The sequence below is a fragment of the Varanus komodoensis genome, unplaced genomic scaffold, assembly GCF_004798865.1.
Source record: "Varanus komodoensis strain SLA01 unplaced genomic scaffold, ASM479886v1 scaffold34_1, whole genome shotgun sequence".
Lineage (NCBI taxonomy): Eukaryota > Metazoa > Chordata > Lepidosauria > Squamata > Varanidae > Varanus > Varanus komodoensis.
This window is the reverse complement of record NW_025335854.1, coordinates 8,507,380-8,528,363: the sequence shown is the minus strand read 5'-3', so window position 1 is coordinate 8,528,363 and position 20,984 is coordinate 8,507,380. Positions and strand designations below refer to the sequence as shown.

The following is a 20,984-nucleotide window of genomic DNA, read 5'->3' as shown; positions in this document are numbered from 1 at the left end:
CGTGCCAGGCTCTTCCTTGCTCCCCTGGAACAACGCCGGAGCGTCCCACGGCGGAGAGCTCCTGATGGTCAGGGAAAGGGCCGATCCCCCAGCCTGGACCAAGCGGAGCGGTGGGGGGGGGTGGGCCGGGGAGTGCCTCAGACGCAAAGCCATTCCCCACACGCCCCCCCAGTCCCTCCTCCCTTTCCCCCCCTCCGTGCTGCATTCTTGGCAGCCGATTTCACGGGGATTTAAGGGAGCCATGAAGTCCTGCTTGTTCCAGCAGGGCCTTTCCACCTGGACTGAGCCTGCTCTGTGGATGGCGCTCCTGTGCTTGGGGTGCCCAGTTGCACCGCGACTCAGTCCAAAGTGCTCTGCCTCAAACCTGCAGATCGACGCCGCGCCCTTTTTCAGTGCGCATCTTGGTGTGCGTGCCCTGGAATGGCGCTAGTGCCCCCTCTTTGCTTGCGCCAGAGTAAACATGAGACCCACGTAGCTGCTGGGTAACAAGTTCACGCTGAGGCCCCCGAGAGGGACCCTGTGTTAGCCTCCCATCCTGATTCACTCTGGGAGCCAAAGGGCACGACATCCCCCATCAAAGCCGGGCGGGAAACAAAGAACAGGTAATGGCGTTCGGTGTTTTCTTTTTTGGGGGAAAGGCAGTGGTCACAGGAGGAGTGACTGGCTGCATCTCCCAAAGAGCTGGATTTTGTCTTTCGTGTTCCCGATGGCAGGCTTGCCCCAATTTTTACCTTTTACAAAACTGTATTTTGCGAACTGAGATGAGGGAATTGAGCACCAAAGCCATGGGTGCCACGGACTGAACATTTCATCCAACTCCAGAGGAGAAAAAAATGGCACCAGCCGGTCTGAAAACATCCACAGATATTGCAACTTCCCGAACCCACGAATTACTAACAGCGCCATTTAATATTCAGTTAGACAGTCATCTGGATTTTACAGAGTGTTACAATTATTACTTCAAAACCTTTTTAAAAAGAACGACAATAATGATCATACTGCTTTTCTCAGCATCGCCCCTCCGACCACGGATCAACAGTAGCAAAACTTGGCATTGGAGAACACCGAGGCATGAGAACTGCCGTAAATAACCCATCGGGGTGGGGGGGGGGGTTGGCCGGCCCAATTATCTGCATATTAAATAGTCTCACCACAAGAAAGAGAAAACCAAACATGCTAACACAGCAGTACAGAATCTTGAAACGATCATTTCAGCTCAGTTATAGCTTTTCACCCTAAAGTAATAAAAGGTTAGGCAAGATTGTACATCGGTAGAGCTCTTACAAAAACAATTCACCAAATGATAAAAGGGAGCGTGTGAAATGCAAGTGATTTTCTAGGCAATTGTATGGGCCCAAATCCTGCAAGGTCCTCATTCAGAGCTATGGGGTTTCCCTCACCCTTGAAATCCTCACACGTTCCCAGCTTGCTTGGGTAGTTTTTGCTCCAGGAAGTATTCTGGTATAGATGCCACCCGCTTGAGATGTATTAATGGCCCAGCCTAAGCATTTGTGAATGGCCCCAACATGACATCCGTCTCCAAGATGTTGGCCCTCCAAGCGGCTGGTTCGAGAAAGAGTATTTAAGACAAGCACCTTGGTTCTCTGGTTATCCCTTCCTCCCTTTTCCAGCCGTATTTTGGGGAAAGGATGTGGGGAAAGGTGCACAACCCCACTCATGCACACGCGACAGGTTGTCGGACATGGGATTCGGATTAGACCTGCAGAGGGCTGGAGAGAGGACCCTTGAAAAAGCCCCATGTGCGCGCTCACTGGAGGCGATTTAACCACCCAAAGAGCCCCGTCCCTCACCTTTTCGGTGCTTATGAAGCACAAGCACTGCCAAGCAACTTCGTGAGCCTCAAGGGCCAAGGCTGTCCTGGTCCAACAACACCTTGGAGGCAGCTTTGCCCAAGAAGAGCAAAAGCTCTAGGAATCCAGTAACTGGTGCCTGCAAAATCAGTAGCAATGGAAACGAATCACGACAGAAATACTCCAGCAATTCGAAGAGCCAGCCTGGTACGTATCGTTTAATCCTGCCTGGTGGGGTGACATCTCCGCAACAAGGAAATCTGGACTCCTCCGAGTGGAAATTTGACCCCCGTATCAAAGGGAAATGGAGCAAAGTTGTGTCACTGTAACTAAGAGAATAACATTGTCATTTCAGAACGAGGAAATTGGCAAAGGGAGGAATGTGGCAAAATCAAAATGCTGAGCAGGGGAAGAGAAAGGACGGAGAAATTTGGAGGGGGGTTCCCGAGAATGGCTGTGTCGAGTCTAGCCAGCCGATGGACCCAGCGTCCCCCACCTGGTGCCCCCTCAGGTGCGCTAGGCTCTCATGGCCATCATGCCCAGCTAGCATGAGGATGATAGGCAATGCAGTCTTGTACATCTGGAGGGCAGTTGGTTGGATTTGAAGCCTTCTGATTAAGAAGCCATGCTGATGGATTTGGCAACAGATTTAAAGACAGGGTGACTGGTTCTTCTTGGTACCTGTTCCGGGACCTGCTTGCTATTCTTGCTCCATCGAGGCATCCCGAGTCACGATGACTGCAGGGACAAGTTCCCTCCGACACCATCCCTGTCCTTGTCCCCCCTGCTCAGCTCCTATGAACGCCAAGCTGGGGCTTCCTTTGGAGAATCACTCCCTCTCACAGCTGGTCTCTCCTTCCTCCTCCGCCTTCCACTTTCCCTGGCAGGATTGTCTTCCCCAGCAAGTCTGCCCTTCCCATGCTGTGCCTGAAGCACAACAGCCTCCACACTGCCTGTCCCCTTTGCTTCGAAGGGAAGTTCCGGCCTGGGTTACCCAGGCTTCGCTGGGTTGTCTTTCTGTCAGTCTAGGCGTATTCGCAAATATGTGGCTATTTCATGTGCATGTTTCAAAGGCATCCAATATCTTCATGTCGGATTTCTCCACTGTCCAGGTTTCACACTCGTGCATTTGTCCTGGTGGCGAGCCGTTGCGTTGTCTCCGCCATGTGGCAACAGTATGAAGAGCACCCTCTAACATTCCATTGTCGGTGGTCCTGCTCAGCTCTTGGAAACACTGGTTTGGTGCTTCTTTTGTGGAAGTAATCCATCTCCCATTTGGTCTTTCTCTTTTTCTGCTGCTTTTGACTTTCCCGAGCTTGATTGTGCCCAAAGCACTCAGCAGCAACAATAAAGATCATTCACCAGCAATTTCGTTAAAAGCCAAAGCACCTGAATGACTAAAAGCTTATCCTCACCCCCTTGTTTGCCCTTTGATTTGTCTCAGGCAGAAATCTGACACGCTTCAGACAGGATGGATGGGCCACTTCCAGGACACCTGTTGGGACTGCAGGCAGGCGTGGTGCACCTGCCCAGGTTGCATGCCAGGTGGCAGCCACGCCATGCTGTTCCAGCACGTTGGCTTTTCACTGCTGCAACAAGTTAGCTCTCTGGAGATGGTGGTCTCCAGTCTCACGCCAGGCTTTGAGTGTGACGTGGTCTCTGCTGTTTTTCCAATGCTGGAGAGGCACTCCTTGGGGGTAATGAGTGTGCACAGCAGCTGGTGGGATTTGAACCCTCTATCCCTCAGTTGGAACACTGGTACGCTACTTCCTTTGGCTCACGGGGATGATGGAGGTTGTAGTCTAACACACCTGGAGGGCAGCAGTTCGCAAAGCAATGTGTTGAGGGCATCTAATACTCCCGCAAGTTTTCTTTTAAATATAAAGTACTTGTAGCAGAGAGTAACTGAAAAACAAGCCTTGGGAGAGGAAGGACTAGGACGCTAAACCTTCTCCTCAGAGGCATTTTTGCACCAAATCACCCCCAGGCAGTTCTGGCACCGGGGCGAAGAGTGGGGGGAGTTACAGTTGTCATGAAGAGCACAGTTAAAATATACTGCTTTTCTCAAGTTGGACTCTGGCTGTATTCAAGGAGGAACTTACAGAATCTTGTATACACACTCAGACCTGAAAATCCAAAATGGCACACCTGGTGCTTGCCGAATAGTCCTACGTCTCGTGGCGATACACTGATAGCACACAGATAACCAGACTTCCCACAATGAACGGGGCAGGGAATCGAGGGGGCTTGGCAGGACGGCTTCCCATGCTAGACCTCCAATCCCTCTCGTGCCAGGCCCAACTCTTCCTGCTGGGATGCACAAGGCTGGCTTGGCTTCCCTTAGCTCAATTCTCTGTATGCTCACTTGGAACTCAGAGCTCTTCCCATTTCTCATAGCATCGTCAGCAAAGGGAAGCCAAGATGAGCCCAAACTGAGATGCCCTCGGCCTTGCCAAACTTGGTGGATCTAGGGATGCTGGGGAAGCCCTGCCCAAATCCCCATGCTCTGGATGGCAGCATTGGCTGCTTCTAAAGAGCCGCGATGGAAGGAGAAGATGCTGCAGCCAAACACAGAGGAAGCTGTTCAGCAATCGGAGTCCACCATCAAAGCCAAGGCTGCAGAGCCAGGGATGTGTTGTTTCCAGGGCATCTGACATCCATTTTTGTGCTCTCTGGAAAAGCCTAGGTCACACGGGGGCTGGCTTTGAATCTGGAAGCATGGTCACATCTACTCTGGCTGGGGATACAAGCTGGCCCCCATGCAGATCTTGCTGAATGATGGGTGTGGAGGAATGGGAAAGAGCAGCTGGTAGAAATGGAGCCTTTCTTGTCCTTCACAGCCCCCTGGGGCTCACCTTGCCTGCATCGTGGTTTGTTATTCCATGCATCATGGTTTGTTATTCTTCTGTTTGCTGTAAAGACGTAGGACCACTGATTGGGCTGGAGAGCAGTGCTTGAGCAGGTTTTCCGACCTGTGCTTTCAGGTTTGTATCTAGCAAAGATTCGTTGGTTGGTTTGGCATCAAGTAACTGGACTTTCCCGACCTAAAGGGTTCTACTCGCGTCTCCTAGATGCAGAATTCAGTTTTGTTGCATGCGGAAAGGCACAATCCTGGTTGTGCCTGCAGCATGTGAAGCACTGATCCTGTCACCACTCAGCACCTTTGCGAAGTCTCATCCGATCCTGAGACGGCCCAGTGACGCACCCGGAACCGCACGGTCCTGCATGCAGCGAGGGGGACCGCAGGCAGAGGTGCTCCTAGCACTGTGGGAAACGGGGAGGCTGCTTTAAAAGGAGAGATGGCAGGAGGTGCCGGCACCAGCAAGAGACACAGACTCTTTTCTACAAGAGTTAACAATTCTTATCTAACTCGTTTGGGGCATCCTGTCTTCTCCTCAGACGCCTACCTTCTCCTCCTCACTTCTGTTCCAAAAAGAGAGCGAGTCCCCTAATTTGGTGGCCTTGGTTATTCTGTTTTACTTCTACTGGGTGTAGGAGGAGAGCAAGTTGGCCATGTCAACCCCCGTGTAAAGGAAGACTTTCTCCACATGACACACACATTTTCTCCACGCCACGCTAAGGATCCTCTTGGCAAACTGCAGACCTGTCTCCCTGCCCAAAACAACAAATACCACCCACCCCTGGGGCTCACACTCACGGCTTGCCAATGTGGGAAGGCTGCTGGCCCCGTCAGACAAGGTTAGCCAACGCAAAGACGGGGAACTTTCTGCCTTCTTAACATCCCACCTTTGACGATCTGTCTGATGTGTTGAAGATCCACATACAAAACCCACCCAACTGGCACCTACCAACCCCCTGCCTTCCCCCTGGTCCCGAGGAAGTCCGTGGCTCCTTTCCCTGGCCCTCCTCAGTTGTCTTTGTCCCCATAGTCATTGTACAGGACGCTCAGCATCTGCTCCTCGCAGGTTTTCTTGAGGTCCCGGCTCAGGTCCAACCAGCTGAACCCATGTGGCTTGATCTCGCTGTAGCGGCAGGCCAGGAATTTGAGGGACGAGCGCTGCAGGCTGATCTTCGGCTCCTGCAAGAGGCCGTGGCACCAGCTGCTGAGCTCCCCGAGCTGTGAGAGGATGAGGCCGGCTTTTCTGCAGGGGGCACAAGGAGGCCAGGACAGGGCAAGAGGTGAGATGCGGGCTCGGGAATTGGGGAGCTGGTGGGGAGGCGGCACGGCAAGGAAGAGGGCCACCGGACACTAGGGGGCCAGGCATGGCGCTCAGGCAGAGCACGGGCACAGGGGGGACTGCCCGGCCAGACGCTTGCCTTGCAGGTCTTTCCAGGCGGCGGCGCAGCACGCAGGCCTTGCTTGGCAGGGGAAGGAAGGACTCCTGCAGCGAGTGGAGGAAAGCGAGGCCTTTCCTCCCGCAAGCTCGTCCGTCGCTTCCACACGTGTTTGTACGCAGTCGGCGTGGCCAGGACCCCCGCTTATGCTAAAACCCTTGCATGGCCTCCAAACACTGCTAGAGCCAAGGGACACGGACCTGGAGGCCGTGGGCTTCCCTTGTGTTGTTCGGCTTTTGTTGTAAGAAAAAGAACACCCAAAAATGAAGATGAGGCGAGTTGTAGATGTCATGGAGACAGCGCGCGTGAGGCAACCTGAACTTGTACGGCATGTAACATCAAACACCATCAGCTTAATTAGGGACTTAATGTTCCAGCATATCAGAACTGGTGTGGCTCTGCAAGGAAATGGTTGGGCCTGAACTGGAAGGACCCTGGTTCCAGAGTGCCAATTTGCACGCCTCTGTGGATTTACACCATTTCCCTTCAGAGTGTCCTGTTTTAATGCCCCAGGGGTTGGTCCTGATTAAGCGCAAGGTGCAGTGCAGGGCCAGGGAACTGCGCTCGGGGGGTGGGGTGGGGCAGGGGGGGGCATCCTGGTGATCTCAATCCCGTTGTAGGAGCCCTCCTTCCGCCCTGGCACAGGTGATCTGCCAAGCAGAGCAGGACCCAGCAGGCGGACTGCTATTCAGGTTCCCTCTTCCCTTCCCCTCCCACTGGGACCTCTCGATCGGGTGACATGGTCTCCCCCCATGCGTCCCGGCTACTGATTTCAGGGGCTGTCCAGATGGTTTCTAAAAAGGGGACTTAATTCTCTCTTCTTTTGAAAATCCTGTTAGGCAAGAAAGAGTAAAACTGAGCAGAAATCACGATGCCCTCCCAACACACACCTCGCCTTCCCAGTTGCATCGGACGCCTCCCTGGGGACAAGTCGCCAGGACTGGCTCCGAGTCCGAATGGGAAAGGCCTGTGTCCGCCCTGTCCGTGCCATGACTCCCCCCCCCCCCGGGGCCCCAAGGGGGGGGGGCACATCAGCGAACCCCATGCCCCCCCCTTACCGAGGCCCCAGCTCGTCCTCGCAGCGCCAGGTGAATTCCCCGAAGCTCTCGTAGTGCTGGTTGTAGTGGTACAGCACGCGGTGGAGGCTCGGGGAGCCCAGGTCCAGGAGGGTGTTGTAGGCGGTTTGCTGCTCCTTCCCGCTGGTGTAGCCGTTGAAGAGGTTGTAGATCTTGTCCGCGATTTCTGGATCGGAACAAGCAGAGCGGGGGACGTCGCACACACAGTGGAGGGGCAGGAAAACGGGGCACATGCCCTCGTGCCGCCCGGCAAGCCGACCCACCCCCGCCGTCTGTCTTCTCTTTTGCTTTTCATTAAAGCGCCCTCTTACCCTGAAGGGGCGCCTCCTTCCCTGTGTGCCTGCCCACCCCTTAAGATCCAGGGAGAGGGTCCTTTTCCGGGAGCCCTCCCTGAAGGAGATTAGGAGGGTGGCTACATGGAGAAGGGCCTTCTCGGTGGTGGCACCCTGACTATGGAACACGCTCCCCAGAGAGGTTCGCCTGGCACTGGCATTATATTCCTTTTGGCCCCAGGTGAAAACCTTTTTACTTCCCTATTATTTTTAACGTTTAATAGGTTTTAAGGTGGGTTTTATTTACTGGAAGTTTGGATGCTTGTGCTGTATTTTATTTTGTGTTGCTTTTATTGTAATACTGTCCCAAGATGCTTGCAGTGGACGGTATATAAAAGCTTTAAACAAATAAATAAATAAGAATTGGGGCAGCCGTGAAAGCGGGTTCTGCTGGTGCTGATAGCTGAGGGTTTCATGGGTCGGGGTTTGGGGTCCACTTTGGCTCATCTTTTGGGCAGCTGACTTGCCTTCTGCCGTGACACAAAGCGGTTGCCATGGCGGCCTTCTGCCATGGCAGCCATTTTGTGTGGGTGCCCAGGAAGCCCTCTGGCGGCCCAGTGTGCCTGTGGCCCAAAAGGGTGACCTGCACCTGGTTCCATGCAGAACAAGCACGGTTCGAAGGGCATCCTCCGTGAGCGCTGAGCCCTGGGTTTGGGTGGTCCCAGTCCTACCGGCATCTCAGCTCCAAGGTTGTGTGGCATTGCTGCTGGGACTCCACGGGCCAAGCCCCTGTCCCCTCTGCACCCAGCCTGGAAAGAACTGTGCCAGCTCTTTGACGGTGTGAGGAAAGGGGCATGCCAGTGGGACCGGGAGGGGAGGCGGCCAGGGCTGATGCTTCACACCAGAGCTCCGTCACGCCCAGCCTCCTCCATCAAGGTGGCTGAAAGCCTGCACCGGAAGCAACCAGTGAGTCTCCCTCTGAATGGTGCGATCCCACCTGTTCACAGGACGTGCAGCTCCCGGGCAGCCCCTTGTCCGGCTCGTTGTGCGAATCCCCCCAGGAGTGCATGCCCAAGTCAGCTGCTCCTTCCTTTCCCTGCGGTTCTTGCCTCCGCCCTCCCAGGGTTACCTTGGGCTTTCACATCATCAACCACCGGACAAGGGGTCTTCACAGTCACGTCGCTCGATCGGGAGCGCCTTCCCGTGTTGTCCACGCCCCAGAGGGTGAACCTGGGGATGGAAGCAGCGCAGACCACATCAGCAAGTGTGTGGCTGTCCCACACATATCACGTTGTGCTGGCACCTTCCTCGCATGTTACCCCATTTTGAAACCGACCACCATCCTTCCTGCGAGACGGGACTCTCCTCCAGAAACACACGCAACCCACAGCAAACAGACTAGAAACACTGGGTTGGATCCGCATTCACCAGTGCTTGGATCAAACACATTGGAACCAATACGCCTCAATTTTGCCACGCCTGCCTGAGGTTCCTTCAATACCCATGGGTCTACTTTGAGTATGACTCACAGGACTAACCTCAGGTCCAAGCCAACGCAACCTAAACATGCAAGCTCACAAATCAGCAGCTACGCCGTGATTAACGCTGGAGCAGAGCGACGCTGATCAGTCTCAAATGACCCAGGAGAACCGGTGGTTTAAAGGGAGGCACAAACGGGACAGAGCAATAGATCCATGTCATCTCGACACAGAAACGGCCTGAGCGCATTCTGATTTTGGAAAGCGGCAGCTGCTTCACGTCTAGGGTGGGAGTCGGCAGCTTGTTGCCCTGCAGGTATTTGGACGCTTCCCATTTCTGAATGGGAGGAAGGCAGTGAACTGGGAGAAGGCAGAGGCTTTGCTGGAGCCGAGAAAGGTCTCCGAGATGCTTCGTGCTCAAAGGACCAGCAATCCAAGCCCCGGCCACCATCCTTTCCCTAGTGACACCTGCCCCGGTTTCTTGCTCTTCTCTGAACAAGTTTGTAATGCTTCCTACTCACCTGGACATGAAGAAGCAACAAGCCCTCAGACAACCCACCCCGCGATCTGCCCTGGTGCAGTGCAGCTACAAAACTTGGGGCAAATTAAGCCTGAAACAAGCTGCAGATCAAGAGAAGCAGGGACTCGCTCTGTGGGGGAGTCTGCATGCCTCCGTAAGTTGGGGGGTCGGTTGTTTGCGGAACTACCTGCAGTGTGCCTGACAGACAATCGGGTTTGTTGTGGATTGCCCCCCACATTGTTCCAGGAGGAGTCCCCGAGCACCTGGGGCGGAAGCTGCCCTCCTCTCCTCTCCTCTCCTCTCCTCTCCTCTCCTCTCCTCTCCTCTCCTCTCCTCGAACCTCATTCCTGTGGCTCTCACCACAGCTCCTACCCACCTTTCCCCTTTTGAGCGTGACGACTGCCTTCTGCAATATCCCCCGTGAGCGGCACTGACAGCCCCTCCAGTGCCCGGGTGACACAAGGGAATTGTGTCACCCAGATGCTGTGACAATCTGCCTCATCGAAGAAGGGGGAAGGGGTGCCGCAGCGAGCGACAAGGGCTTGCGACGGGAGTGGGGAGAGCGGGCCAGTGACGGCCTCCCCAAGGTGCCTCCTGGGCAGGTGGTGGACTGGCTGCCGGGGCAGAGACTTGGGTGAGCTCAGCAGCAGCAGCAAGGGACTTTTGCTGCAAAAAAGTCCTTTCCCAGGAGCGCATGTCCTTTTCCTAGGAACCCATGACAACGTTGCTGTGCTGGGCGAGGGCGGGACAACCCATCATGGGTGGGAACCGTCCTAAACAAACCAGGGTGACTGGGCCATGAAAACCACTGTTTTATAAGACACAACAAGCTGCCACAGCTCTTATCTGTGCCAGACTGCTATTTGCATGAACCAGACAGTGCCCCCTGCATGTAGTCTGAGAAAGAGTTCTGTGTGCTCCGAAAGCTTGCAGAATGCGCTGCAGGATCCTCATTCTGCCGGCCGCGTGAGTTCAGGCGAGGCAGCAGCTGGAGTTCACTCACATGTAGGTGGTGTCGGGCTCCAGGCAGCGAATGATCAAGGAGATGGTCGTGGAGAGCTTGTCGGGCACCTGGGCTGGCATCGCGCAGGGTGACTTGGCTCCAGAGATGATGTCGTCCACAAAGCTCAGCACCGTCTCTAGGGGAACAGGTGACCCACCATTATCTGATAACAGGGAAGGCACGTGCACATGGGACAGGGAAGGGGGAACCTCGGGAAGATGGACGCATGTGCATAGGCTCCTACGGGTGGAGGCGATCCTTCGGGTACCCCAATCCCACATCGTTTGGGATGTTAAAGATCAAGACCAGCACTTCTGGCGTGACTATAACAGCGTGGTGTTGCATGCTCCAGATCTGGGCTTGTGTAACACCGGCCTGTTGCACTCCTGCTTTGCTCAGCCGCTTCACAGCTGCATTCTGCACTACTTGACGCTTCAAGTGGGGCCCAAGTGACATCCGGAAGCGAGCTGGTGCTCCATGGGAAGCCACTTCGGAATAGCTGCGAGCGAGCCGCGTCACAACGTGTTCTGCAAACCGGCCACGCGAGCCACAGGAGTCTCCTCCACCGCTCCTGGGGGAGCAGAATGCAAAACCAGGACAGGCAGCTGGGGACCCTCCAGTGCTTCCAGTGTAGCATTCCCAGCATCCTCGTCCCTGGTTATGCTGGTTGGGGCTGATGGGACATGCAGGCCAAAACAGCTGCAAACCAGTTGCTCACTCCTGACGTGAAAAGCCTCAGACAATGTGGAACCAATGTGCAGCCAAACCGGAGCACACACCGTGTGGGGAAGGGCGGGCGAGTTCCCCGGGTTTCTAAAATGGGCTGCATGTGCAAAGACTTTTCCGTCCAACTTCCCTAAATAACAGTGGAAAAAGAGGAGGAAACACACAGGCCTGCCCACCGGAGCATCTCCTGTTTCCACTGATATTCCTTGGATTTGGAGGAAGCACACAAGTTCAAGCGACCAGGGTTGGACTTCTCTGGGATCTTCACAGCCTTGACCAAGAACCTCAAACTCACCTTCAATTTTTGCTTTGTATGAAGTGTTTGTGGTGACTCTGAATGCAAACATAATTCCAAGGCGGAAAGGAGGAGATTCCAATGACTGCACGTGCCGAGGAAGTACTGCATTATCCTGATATACGGGGCAGAATTTGGCATGGACTATGGAATCCAGGAAGGCCATCTCCGCTCAACCCTGGTCTATTGAGCACCTAGCTTGCGTTTCTTTGAGACTATTGCCTTTCCTTACATTATCAAACTATGCCTGAAAGAATCTGCAATTTACTGCAAAAAGTGCGTCTCCATTGACCTCAAGCATAGCTAGGCACACACAGAAGGGAAACGCACGGTTTGTTTTTCCTTTGCTTCTCTGCACGGCTGGGAGGCGAGCTCCTCTCCATCCTAAACTGCAACATTTAAATGGCGCTGGGCCACCTCTTCAGCAGGAGGCAGGAACGTAAAACAAGCGCACTCAAATGGTTCCATGTCTTCCTTCATTATCTTCCCTGTAATCTTCCGGGAATGCACTGAGCAAGATGCACTCATCTTAACCTCGTTACCGAAACAGCTCCCCTGCAAGAACCTGCACAGCCGCAGGAGAGCAGGGCTCGTGAGGGGCCGCGGCGTGCGGGCTGCAGGTTACGGGAGAGCACAGTCCCCACTTAATGTCTCAGGCATATCCGTCCTCTTGGATGTTGCCACGGACATAATTCCTTGCTAAGCTGTGGGTTTGGAACTGAATATGGAGTCTTATTTTGTCTAAACAAAACATGATTTGCTTTCCCCGACACTTGACCGCTTTCCAACGAGCATAAAGAGTCCGCCGCACTTACCAGTTTCCACCTTGGAATGGTCCAGGCGGTCTGTGACCTTCTCCTGGCGGATGAGGTAATCCACGATCTGCACCCCGATTGGGGGCTCCGAGTGCTCCCACGCCAGAACCACCAGGGAGCTGCTGGGCTCGTGTGCCGTGGACAGTCGCAGCCTGCGGGTGGCAAGGGTGAGGCGGGGGTCAGGCGAGGAGCCACCGCACGAGGCTTCTCCCGTTTCCCTCCCGATCTGGCCCTCGGAAGGGTTCGGAACAGGTCCGGCGCGCCACTTCTCGGCAAGCGGGACGCTGGAAGTGCAGGGCTGTGGAAGATCTGGGCACCTTTTCTAGGATTAGTTCTGCACTGGGGCTGCTCTGGGCCCGGGCCAGTCTGACCTCCCACCACACGCACAGAAGGGGAGGGCAGGAATGGCCTGGGGCTACCCATGACCATTATAAGCTATCTTGCAATATTCAAAGACAACAGACTAGGAAACAAGATATATCCCAAACGGTTCCATTCTTGCTTCCACATACACATAACATGCATTCGAAGTTCATTTCTCATCTTAAAGTTTCACTGCATGCATTTGATAATCCTGCCTTTATAAGGCTATATATTCTTAAGGCTTCAAAAAGAACATTTGTTTAACAAGCCTGCCTATTTGTGTTGTTTGGCTTGTGTTTATTGAAAGCATTCCTGTAATGCTTTTGCTAGGATCAGAAGGCGGGGGGAGTGGGGACCGGCATGACTCCCATGATCCTTGGAATGCCAAGGATTGTGGGCATCCGGCTAGAGCAGGGAGGGGAGCCTGGCCCTGCAAAAGACAGAGAGCCTGTGGCAGAACTGGGACTTGGCTATCCCATGGCTGTTTAGACAGAATCTAGACCTTCCTGGGCACCCAAATTCAAGCAAAATTGCTTTTGCCCTGGCCTCTCATTACTGCTGATGGACGGGCTTGACCATTCCCAGATGAAAATAGGTCTACTAAAAACATTTTAATATGGTGTATTAAAATAGGCTGTTCTGGAAAAATGGTGAGGAGGTTATTGATGTCCAGCAGGGAATGCTTTCCCGCTGCCCAAAGGCCAAGATGGTTTTTTGGAGCCATGTGAAGGCCTCCAGCTAGTAGGAAGAGCACTGGCGATGAATCCCTTGGAGCTGCTTCCCTCACTCGGTCCATAGAGAAGAGCTGCTTTTGCTGTGGGAAAGAGACTGTTTGCCCGGCTGAAGCAGCTTGTCCCTCCCGCTTCCCCCAAGGAGGGAAGGTTACAATCTGTGTGCTGAGCTCTTCGGAAACAAGGGGAGAAAAGGACTTCATGGAATCCATGGCAAGAGACTTCATTTTCACTTGGGGGAGGAACTGATGCATGGCTAGCCCAGGCAACCTCGGGGGCACACAGAGCATCCCCTGGCCTGTTCAGGGAACTGAATGGGGAACGAGATCTTTGGCAGTCAGCCCCCGTTTCCCCCATTATGTCAGGTCCCGAAAGAATATGCAAGAGCAAGGCTGCAACAAGACTTCCTTTCCCCCGGAGCAGCTAGCAAAAGCCTAATCCCACGAGTCTGTGGTCTGGGATGCATTACACGGGGTGTGGAAGGGGGGCGCAGGCCGGGAGCCCGTCAGCACCGAACGCGCTCGAGTCACAGCGGCACCAGTCCTCGATGACGTCCCCACTGCCTGAGCACCACAGCAAACTCATCGTGGCCTCTTGCAGCAGCTGCGAGAGACAGAGAGCGAGAAAAAGCACAGAACGAGTGTCAGGAACGCTGTTGCCATTGCCCTCCCCCTCCAAGCTTGTTACTCAGAGACTTCTACGCAGGGGTCCCTTTCGAGAGATTTCTCACTGGAGCAGTCCTCTAGGGAACAGTCCTCACGCACTCTGCAATGCCATTCAGGGCATCTTTCCCCCTTCTCTCCATCATGATGCCCAGCACAGGCAGGAAGTTTTGCCCTCGCTCTGATCTGTCTTGACAGGAATGAAAGCCAATCCATCAGAAAGATGCCAAGAAAGCCAATGTGGAGTGAGGGCAAATGCTCCCTGTGCTCAGCCTTCAATACCACTGTGGCCAAAGTTTGTGCTTGTGAAGGGGGGGGGGCGGCACCCCGGAGCAGGAGGGGGATCATCTGCAGACACTTCCTGGAGCATTCTCAGAAAAGTGAGACGGTGGCAAACATTTCCTCTAAAAATGTCTCTGGGCTTCCAAAGGGCTTCAAATCACAGTATCGCAGCAGCAACGCTGCAGAGCAGGTGGGGTGTGGGAAGAGGCTGTGAGGCAGAATGAGCTGCGGGGGCCATTTCAGGCTGTGAGTGCAGGACTGAGGCAAGACCTGAACCCTGGACTTCCTGGCTCATGATTCACCCACGTTACATGCTGAGCCATGTGGGAAAAGAGCCAGCTGACTTCCAAAAGGCATACGTGGTCAGACAGCGGCGCTCTTTAGGACAGAGGAAACCCACTGGGCGGCAGAGAAGCAAACAAGCCACCCGAAGGAGCGTCTGCTTCCCTACACGCCTGCCTGCCCCTTCAGATGTGGCACGGAGGCCCGTCTTCAGGAGCCCTCCTTGAAGCCGATTAGGAGGGTGGATGCCTGCAGCAGGGCCTGCTCGGTGGTGGCGCCCAGGCTATGGAATACGCTCCCCACAGAGGTCCGCCTGGCACCGACTCTGTATTGCTTTCGGAGCCAGGCTAAAACCCTTTTATTCACCCATTATCTTAAGGTTGATTAGGTTTTCATGTGGGTTCGATTTACTGGATTTATTGGATGCTACGCTTCAGTTTAGTCTGTTTTTATTGTAAGACCATCCCGAGACGGTTGTAGTTGGACAGTATAGAAAAGCTTTAAATAAATAAATAACCAAGCAAGGAAAGGAATGCCATGGGGACTCTGTATTCAGGGCAGGAGAGGCCTGGAGCGGTTTCCAGATCACCCACGGAAGGGCAGGGCAGGACTTCCTACTTCCGAGCCCCTCAGAGCCTTCCTACCCTGAGAGCCGCGCTGTGAAATTGTACATGTTTGCCCAGCCGTGGAGCAAGTGGGCAACACACAGACGCCTCCATGGCGGAAGGACAACTGGCGCCCCGATGGGAGTGCTGATCTTCCCGGCTCCACCTCAAAGCAGCGCATGCCCCTTGAAAGCACCCGGATTTTCCAAACAACTGTGCTTTCACCTCCCAAGTGAAGAATCTCGAGAGGTCACAGATTTGGGGCCGAGCAGCTCCCCGGCACCGGTTCCACCGGGCTCTGGTCCCACAGGCGGGCACTGCCCTTCGCCCCACTCTGTCTGTCTTTTGGTGTAGCTTGGACCAAATTTTGGAATTCGGGAGTGCTGTTGGCCCAGGATCCGCTCTCATTTCCCCCTTTGCAGGTCATTTCTGCACAAGAGGTGCTTGCGAGCACTGATGAAAAGCACCGCCGTTTCCAATTGCGAGGATCCCTGTCGTGTGGCATTCGACATTGTTTGAGCGAGCACAGCAGTACGTGGGGAAGGCATGTGGGGGAAATTCCAGAAAACGCACACAGACGCAATGATCTCTACCACAATTTAAAAAGCATCCAAGTGGTGATGTCATTAAAGGAGCAGTGCTGCTTTGCGGAAAACCTACTCTAATGCAGAATCCTAATTTCTGGGAGGAAATGTTTCATAGGCGTATGGAAGGATGTGCACAGGATCTGTTTGCAGGGTGCACCTCTGACTGATTTTCCTGAGCCGGCCCGCTGGATTCTTTTCCATGTCCCTCATCCTGGTGTTGACATAATCGGATGGAGCTCAAGTCAGCAACTGGATCTCCAGTTCTGAAAATGGGCCACGACATGCACACGTTTTCTTTTAAGCTCCAGAAATTGGCACAAATACTAGAGGTCAACATCCGTGAACATCTCAAACTTGTGAAAATTGGAGCCCATCACAGGGCTGTCCTGACTCAAACTGGCTGCCCGCAAGTCCAGCTGTGCTGCTAACATTCCCTTCACAGTGCAATGCTAGGAAAGTGAACGCAATAAATAGTATTTGTCAGAACAAAAACATTATGGAAAGGAATCAGCTATTACATCCATAACATTGCTGGGAAGATTGAGGGGGAAAAGATTAAAAATTATTATTCCATTTGCAGAAACCATGGGAATTGAAAAGCAGTAGGAAACGGAGATGAGCACCACCCCCTAGACTCAGGCTTGACTGGACTTAATGCCAAGGGGAAACCTTTACCTTTACCTTTTAACTGAAAGTAATAATTTAAAAATGCACCAGAAAATAATAGTTCTGATGCCGAACCGGACAAAATTGACAATGACAAGTTCTTTCTGAAGTAGAAAGACAGCAGACTAACCATAAAGTATTGGGAGGATGAAGCTGAAAAGAATATTTAGCAAGAGAGTACCCTTGCAAATGTGATACAATATTGAAAACAGCACAGCCTTGTTGGTGCAAATTTCGACTGAGACGGCAATCGCCGTGAAAGGCCCACGTTGCGCAAAGCACGTTTTATGCACAGGATGTTCCCAAGACAGAGATCTCAGTTCTCAATGTGCACAGCGATTTTGTGCACCCTTCCAGAGCCCCCTCCACAAATATCTGGCATGGCCCATTTCCAATCACTGCATTGGAAGGCCTGTGGAAACCTGCCAGGCTCACACAAAATGGATTTCCCGGAGTGTTCATCCCAAAGTGAGCTGAGGGTGCATCTGCTATTCCAAGAATCTCAGATCCCATCCTGTTTCAATAAAGTTTCTAGGAGACTCGAAAGCTTAGAAAGAAGCTTGGCCACATTAGCATCTGCTTTCCTGCTCTTCTTTCTCCACTTCCACCAGCTTCCCCTCTCCAAAGAATCAAGGCATTTCCGATACGGCATGATTAAGGAAAGGCTGGGGGGAATCCTCTGCCCCCCATGCAAGAAACGTCCTTTCTGGAGAGCCACGGGGGCTTTGGGCAGCCCACCCCCAGCACCGACCCTCTCGCTCACCTTCTGCGTCTGATTGTTGGTGACCAGCTCGTAGATGGGCGCTGCTTTGGTCACCTCCAGCAAGATGGGTTCCGCCAGCGCATCTGGGCTGGAGGTCACGTGGCACAGAGGACAGGATGCCGGGCAGCGGCCCCTGCTTTGGCACTCCATGCGCACGCCGGCCGCCATGCGCTTGGTCCCGGATTCAGACAAGCTGGCGATGTACTCCGGGAAGGTCAGGACGCGAGGATCTCGCTCTCGTTCTTCGGACTCATCCGAGGGGGAGTTGCCTGCAAGGAAGACCACTGGGCGGAGTCAGGCAAGAGGGAGAACCCGGCCTGTTTCCACGCCAGTCTCTCAGAGACACAAAACACGGAGCTAAGAACCTGAGCCCAGGAGGATGCGAGGGTGTTTCTGGGGGAAAGGTGTGCCTTTCAGCGTAGGACTACTTGTCCTATCAGCCTTCAGAACTCATTTTGCTCTTGTGCCTTCCCCCAAAGAATCCAGAGGGGCATTTGTAGTTGGTTGACTGCGCTGGGAAGCCTTTGCTAGAACTCGTTTTCCTGATGTGCTTCTAGCAAGTTCCGATATGCTGTCGGGCATCTTTCCCCCACTGCTAAGTATGTTCAACCTCTTCCAGAAAACGTATACCTTGTTTTACGGAACTTATGATGCTGTTTATAAACACTGTTTAGGTGGTTCATAAGAAGGATCCCCAAATCTGCATTAGTTTAACACCACTGCCGCTTGCGTGCTCCCATGTGGCCTACTGGCACTGAGCATCCACCAGTTCTCCTCCAACACGTCCTCTCAGGACACTGGCTCTGCAGAGATCACAAGTTCTTTTTCTCCCCGCACTCCCAACCTGCTTTTTCTAACATCTGGCACATCTGTGTGACATTTCAAGGCATAATACTAATACACCCTTTGGTTTTTTTCTATAAAGTAACCTTCTAAGCACAGCGCTGTAGACAGATATGCAGATTCTAAGAAGAATTATTCCATTACTTCTCCAGACATGGTACAATCGCCCTGTTGACACAAGCCAAAACATTGGATTGATTCTTTGCATCACAGCTCCGCATCGCTGCCAGTAACTATTTGTGGGAACAAAGGAGGGCACAGCAGAGTTGGTAACTGGATGCTTAAAGCAAAGATGGTGAGAGCTGATTCGTGGTTCAAGGACCACAAAACTTCTCAAGAAACTGCCAGCCTGAACCTGTTCTATTTTTGCTAGGATGATCACACTCAGTTTTCCAGTCTCCAGGCAACACATGTATGGAACATATGCAAATACAGCATCCAAAAGGGCAGCGCAGAAAAATGTCAGCTGCGGGAGGCGGCGATGGGGCCCTCACGCAACAAGGATTCAGGTCAGCACTGGAAGGGGAAAGCATGCAATGAAGCCAGCTGCACAGGGGACACGTGGGGCTGGCCCCATGGCCCTTTGGCCCCTTCTGACTTTACCAGCCGATGGTTCCATGGCCAGGCTGTCCTTAATATCAGCAAGGTCACAGAGCAGCTTGTAAACTGACTCCTGGGGGAACACACACAAGAACTGTTACGTATCTAGTTTGGGAAGGCTCTCCGGTAAGCAACATGGGCACAAATGCCCAAGTTATCCAAATGGGAGTAGATTAAACCTGGGAATCAGGGTCTTTCAAGGTCCCAGTGATGTGCCCTCAGGAGCTGCCCAGACAGGTCCCACTCCGATGGGCAACCCAGTCACACTGTGAGCGAAAGCCTTCTCTTTGGGTTGACGTGCTCCTCCCCGTTCTGGATCTCTCAGAGCCTCTCCGAGCCCTATTGAGTCCTTCCACCATTTCTGAGTCACCGACCCTAAGCCAGGGGCTTGCAAGGTCAGTGGCCACCTGGACTTCCAGGGTCATAAGCCAAGCACAATCACACTCTCAGCAGAATGCCCTTTCCTTGCCTCCTTCCCGCATGCCCCTCATCGCTCTCCATGCTGGGATCCATCATTGTCAGGAACCAAGGCAATGGCCTGTTTTTAGGCTCTGCATTCCAAACTCCAACTCTGCAGCCATGGGCCAGAAGTCCATAACAGGGGGCTTGTTGTGGATTTCCCCCCTCCCCGCATTGTCTTGACTCAGGAGTCTGGCTATTCAGGTTTCAGGATAATCTGCCCCCCCCCCCCCCTCTAAATTTAGCAGTTCTGCTCTTTTCATGGCCCATGTCAGGACCCAAAACCTTGAAGACACCCCCCCCCCCCCCCACCGTCTGCCAAGCCCTGCCCAGCCTTCCCACCACACACTGGGCCAACCACGGTTCTCCAACTCTTTGTCTATTCTGTTCTTAGTCAAGCGCTAGGGAGTCACTGATCAGCATCTTTTCCTGCAAACATTTATAGCAAAAGGTGCAATCTTATTCTTTGCATTCTCAACCGTGAGGCCATCTCCCCATCCCGCCGAAGCGCATCGCCTCATCCGCCCTGAACGCACCGCTCCCCCCGCAAGGCTCCCTGCTTTTCCGGCTCCATCGGCCAAAGGCGAGTTCACACGCCTGCAGGCGAGAGCAGTGGTAGTGTGGATCGTGGCTCTTTTGGCATCCGAGTAATGCATGCAGTGAAGCCAGTGTTCAAAACGATGGTTCAGGATCGGCTGCTCCTGCACGCAGCGATCCTGCGCAACGACGCCCCAAATGCTGCCACAATTGCGCGTCCGCCAGCGAAGAAAGGGAAGCAACGCCTTGATGGGGAAGGGTGCCTTGCTCCAAGCGGCCACTAGAAGGAGCAGCGACGCCACGAATCGGCAGACCGGCCGTTCTCGTTATCTGACCGATGGGGCAAATCTCAGCGTTCCCAGGAGCTGCAACGGTGACCCGGAGTAGTAGAGACTGCGACCGGCGGAGATGCATGGAAGAGGGGCATTCAGAAGACGCCAGACCTCCCCCACTGGCTTATTAAGGGGTGCTTTTGACTCCATTGAAAAGTGCAGTCCGGCGGACCCAGAGACAGGAGTGGCATTCTTGGTTTTCTTCCCCTGCTCTGCCATAATGGCAGCTTGCCCCACAACCTTGGCAAAAGCCCCACGGGGGCCAGGACGGCTTGGTGGGGTGACCTCAGTCCTGAGGGGCCTCTTGGCAGAACCTCACGGTCCTCCGGGTGCTTTAAAATTACAAGGCAAAAATGCAGATTCAATTCCAAGACTGCACTGCAGGCAGAATCCGTGTCCTGCTGCTGTGGTACCAAGGCATCTAGGATCATTTTAATGCTTTAATAATTTGCACAAACAGTTGAAACACCTCAAATGCCAATCTGGGGAAGGAAAATAGCAATCAATTCCCATCTTGTATTTTGAAAACAGCTATGGCAGCCTTCAATAGGGAGAATGAATCTATCAATTATGCTTTCTCCAGCATGAAGATTTTATAAATTGAACATTCTGTGTTGCAAGTGCTTCGCAAATATTGGCAAATTCTGATCAAGTCAAACTGAAATTAAATCTTCCCCATCAGCACCAGCCACATTCAGTTGGTACACCTATTTTATTTTTATTTTTATTCCCCATGATGCACCTGCTCCTTGCCTGATTGCCGGTAAAAATGAGGAGCCAATCAGAAAATCACAGATATCCCTAAAGCAATCGTCGGCATGGCTGAATGCCCAGGAATTCCAAAACAGACTTTTAGGAGCAAAACTTTCAAGGTCTTGGACCTGGATGGACAACGTTGTCAGTTTTCCATTTGTCTTTTTTAAAAAGCACTTTTTGAACCCCGGTAGGAGGAACTTCTCAATTTTTATCAAAACTAAACT

At 53.2% G+C, this 20,984-nt stretch overlaps 1 protein-coding gene across 1 annotated transcript in view; it reads right to left on the bottom strand.

The window, feature by feature from the left end:
• Positions 1–7,161: 7,161 nt before the first annotated feature.
• ASTN1 (astrotactin 1) overlaps positions 7,162–20,984 on the bottom strand; it is a 99,456-nt gene continuing 85,633 nt past the window's right edge. Inside the window, exons 17-22 of the mRNA XM_044439198.1 lie at positions 17,234–17,502; positions 13,856–13,989; positions 12,293–12,444; positions 10,457–10,592; positions 8,585–8,685; positions 7,162–7,349 (exon numbers count right to left, since the gene is read on the bottom strand). Of these exons, the coding sequence (XP_044295133.1) occupies positions 7,162–7,349; positions 8,585–8,685; positions 10,457–10,592; positions 12,293–12,444; positions 13,856–13,989; positions 17,234–17,502 (980 nt within the window). The remainder of the gene's footprint in view (positions 7,350–8,584; positions 8,686–10,456; positions 10,593–12,292; positions 12,445–13,855; positions 13,990–17,233; positions 17,503–20,984) is intronic.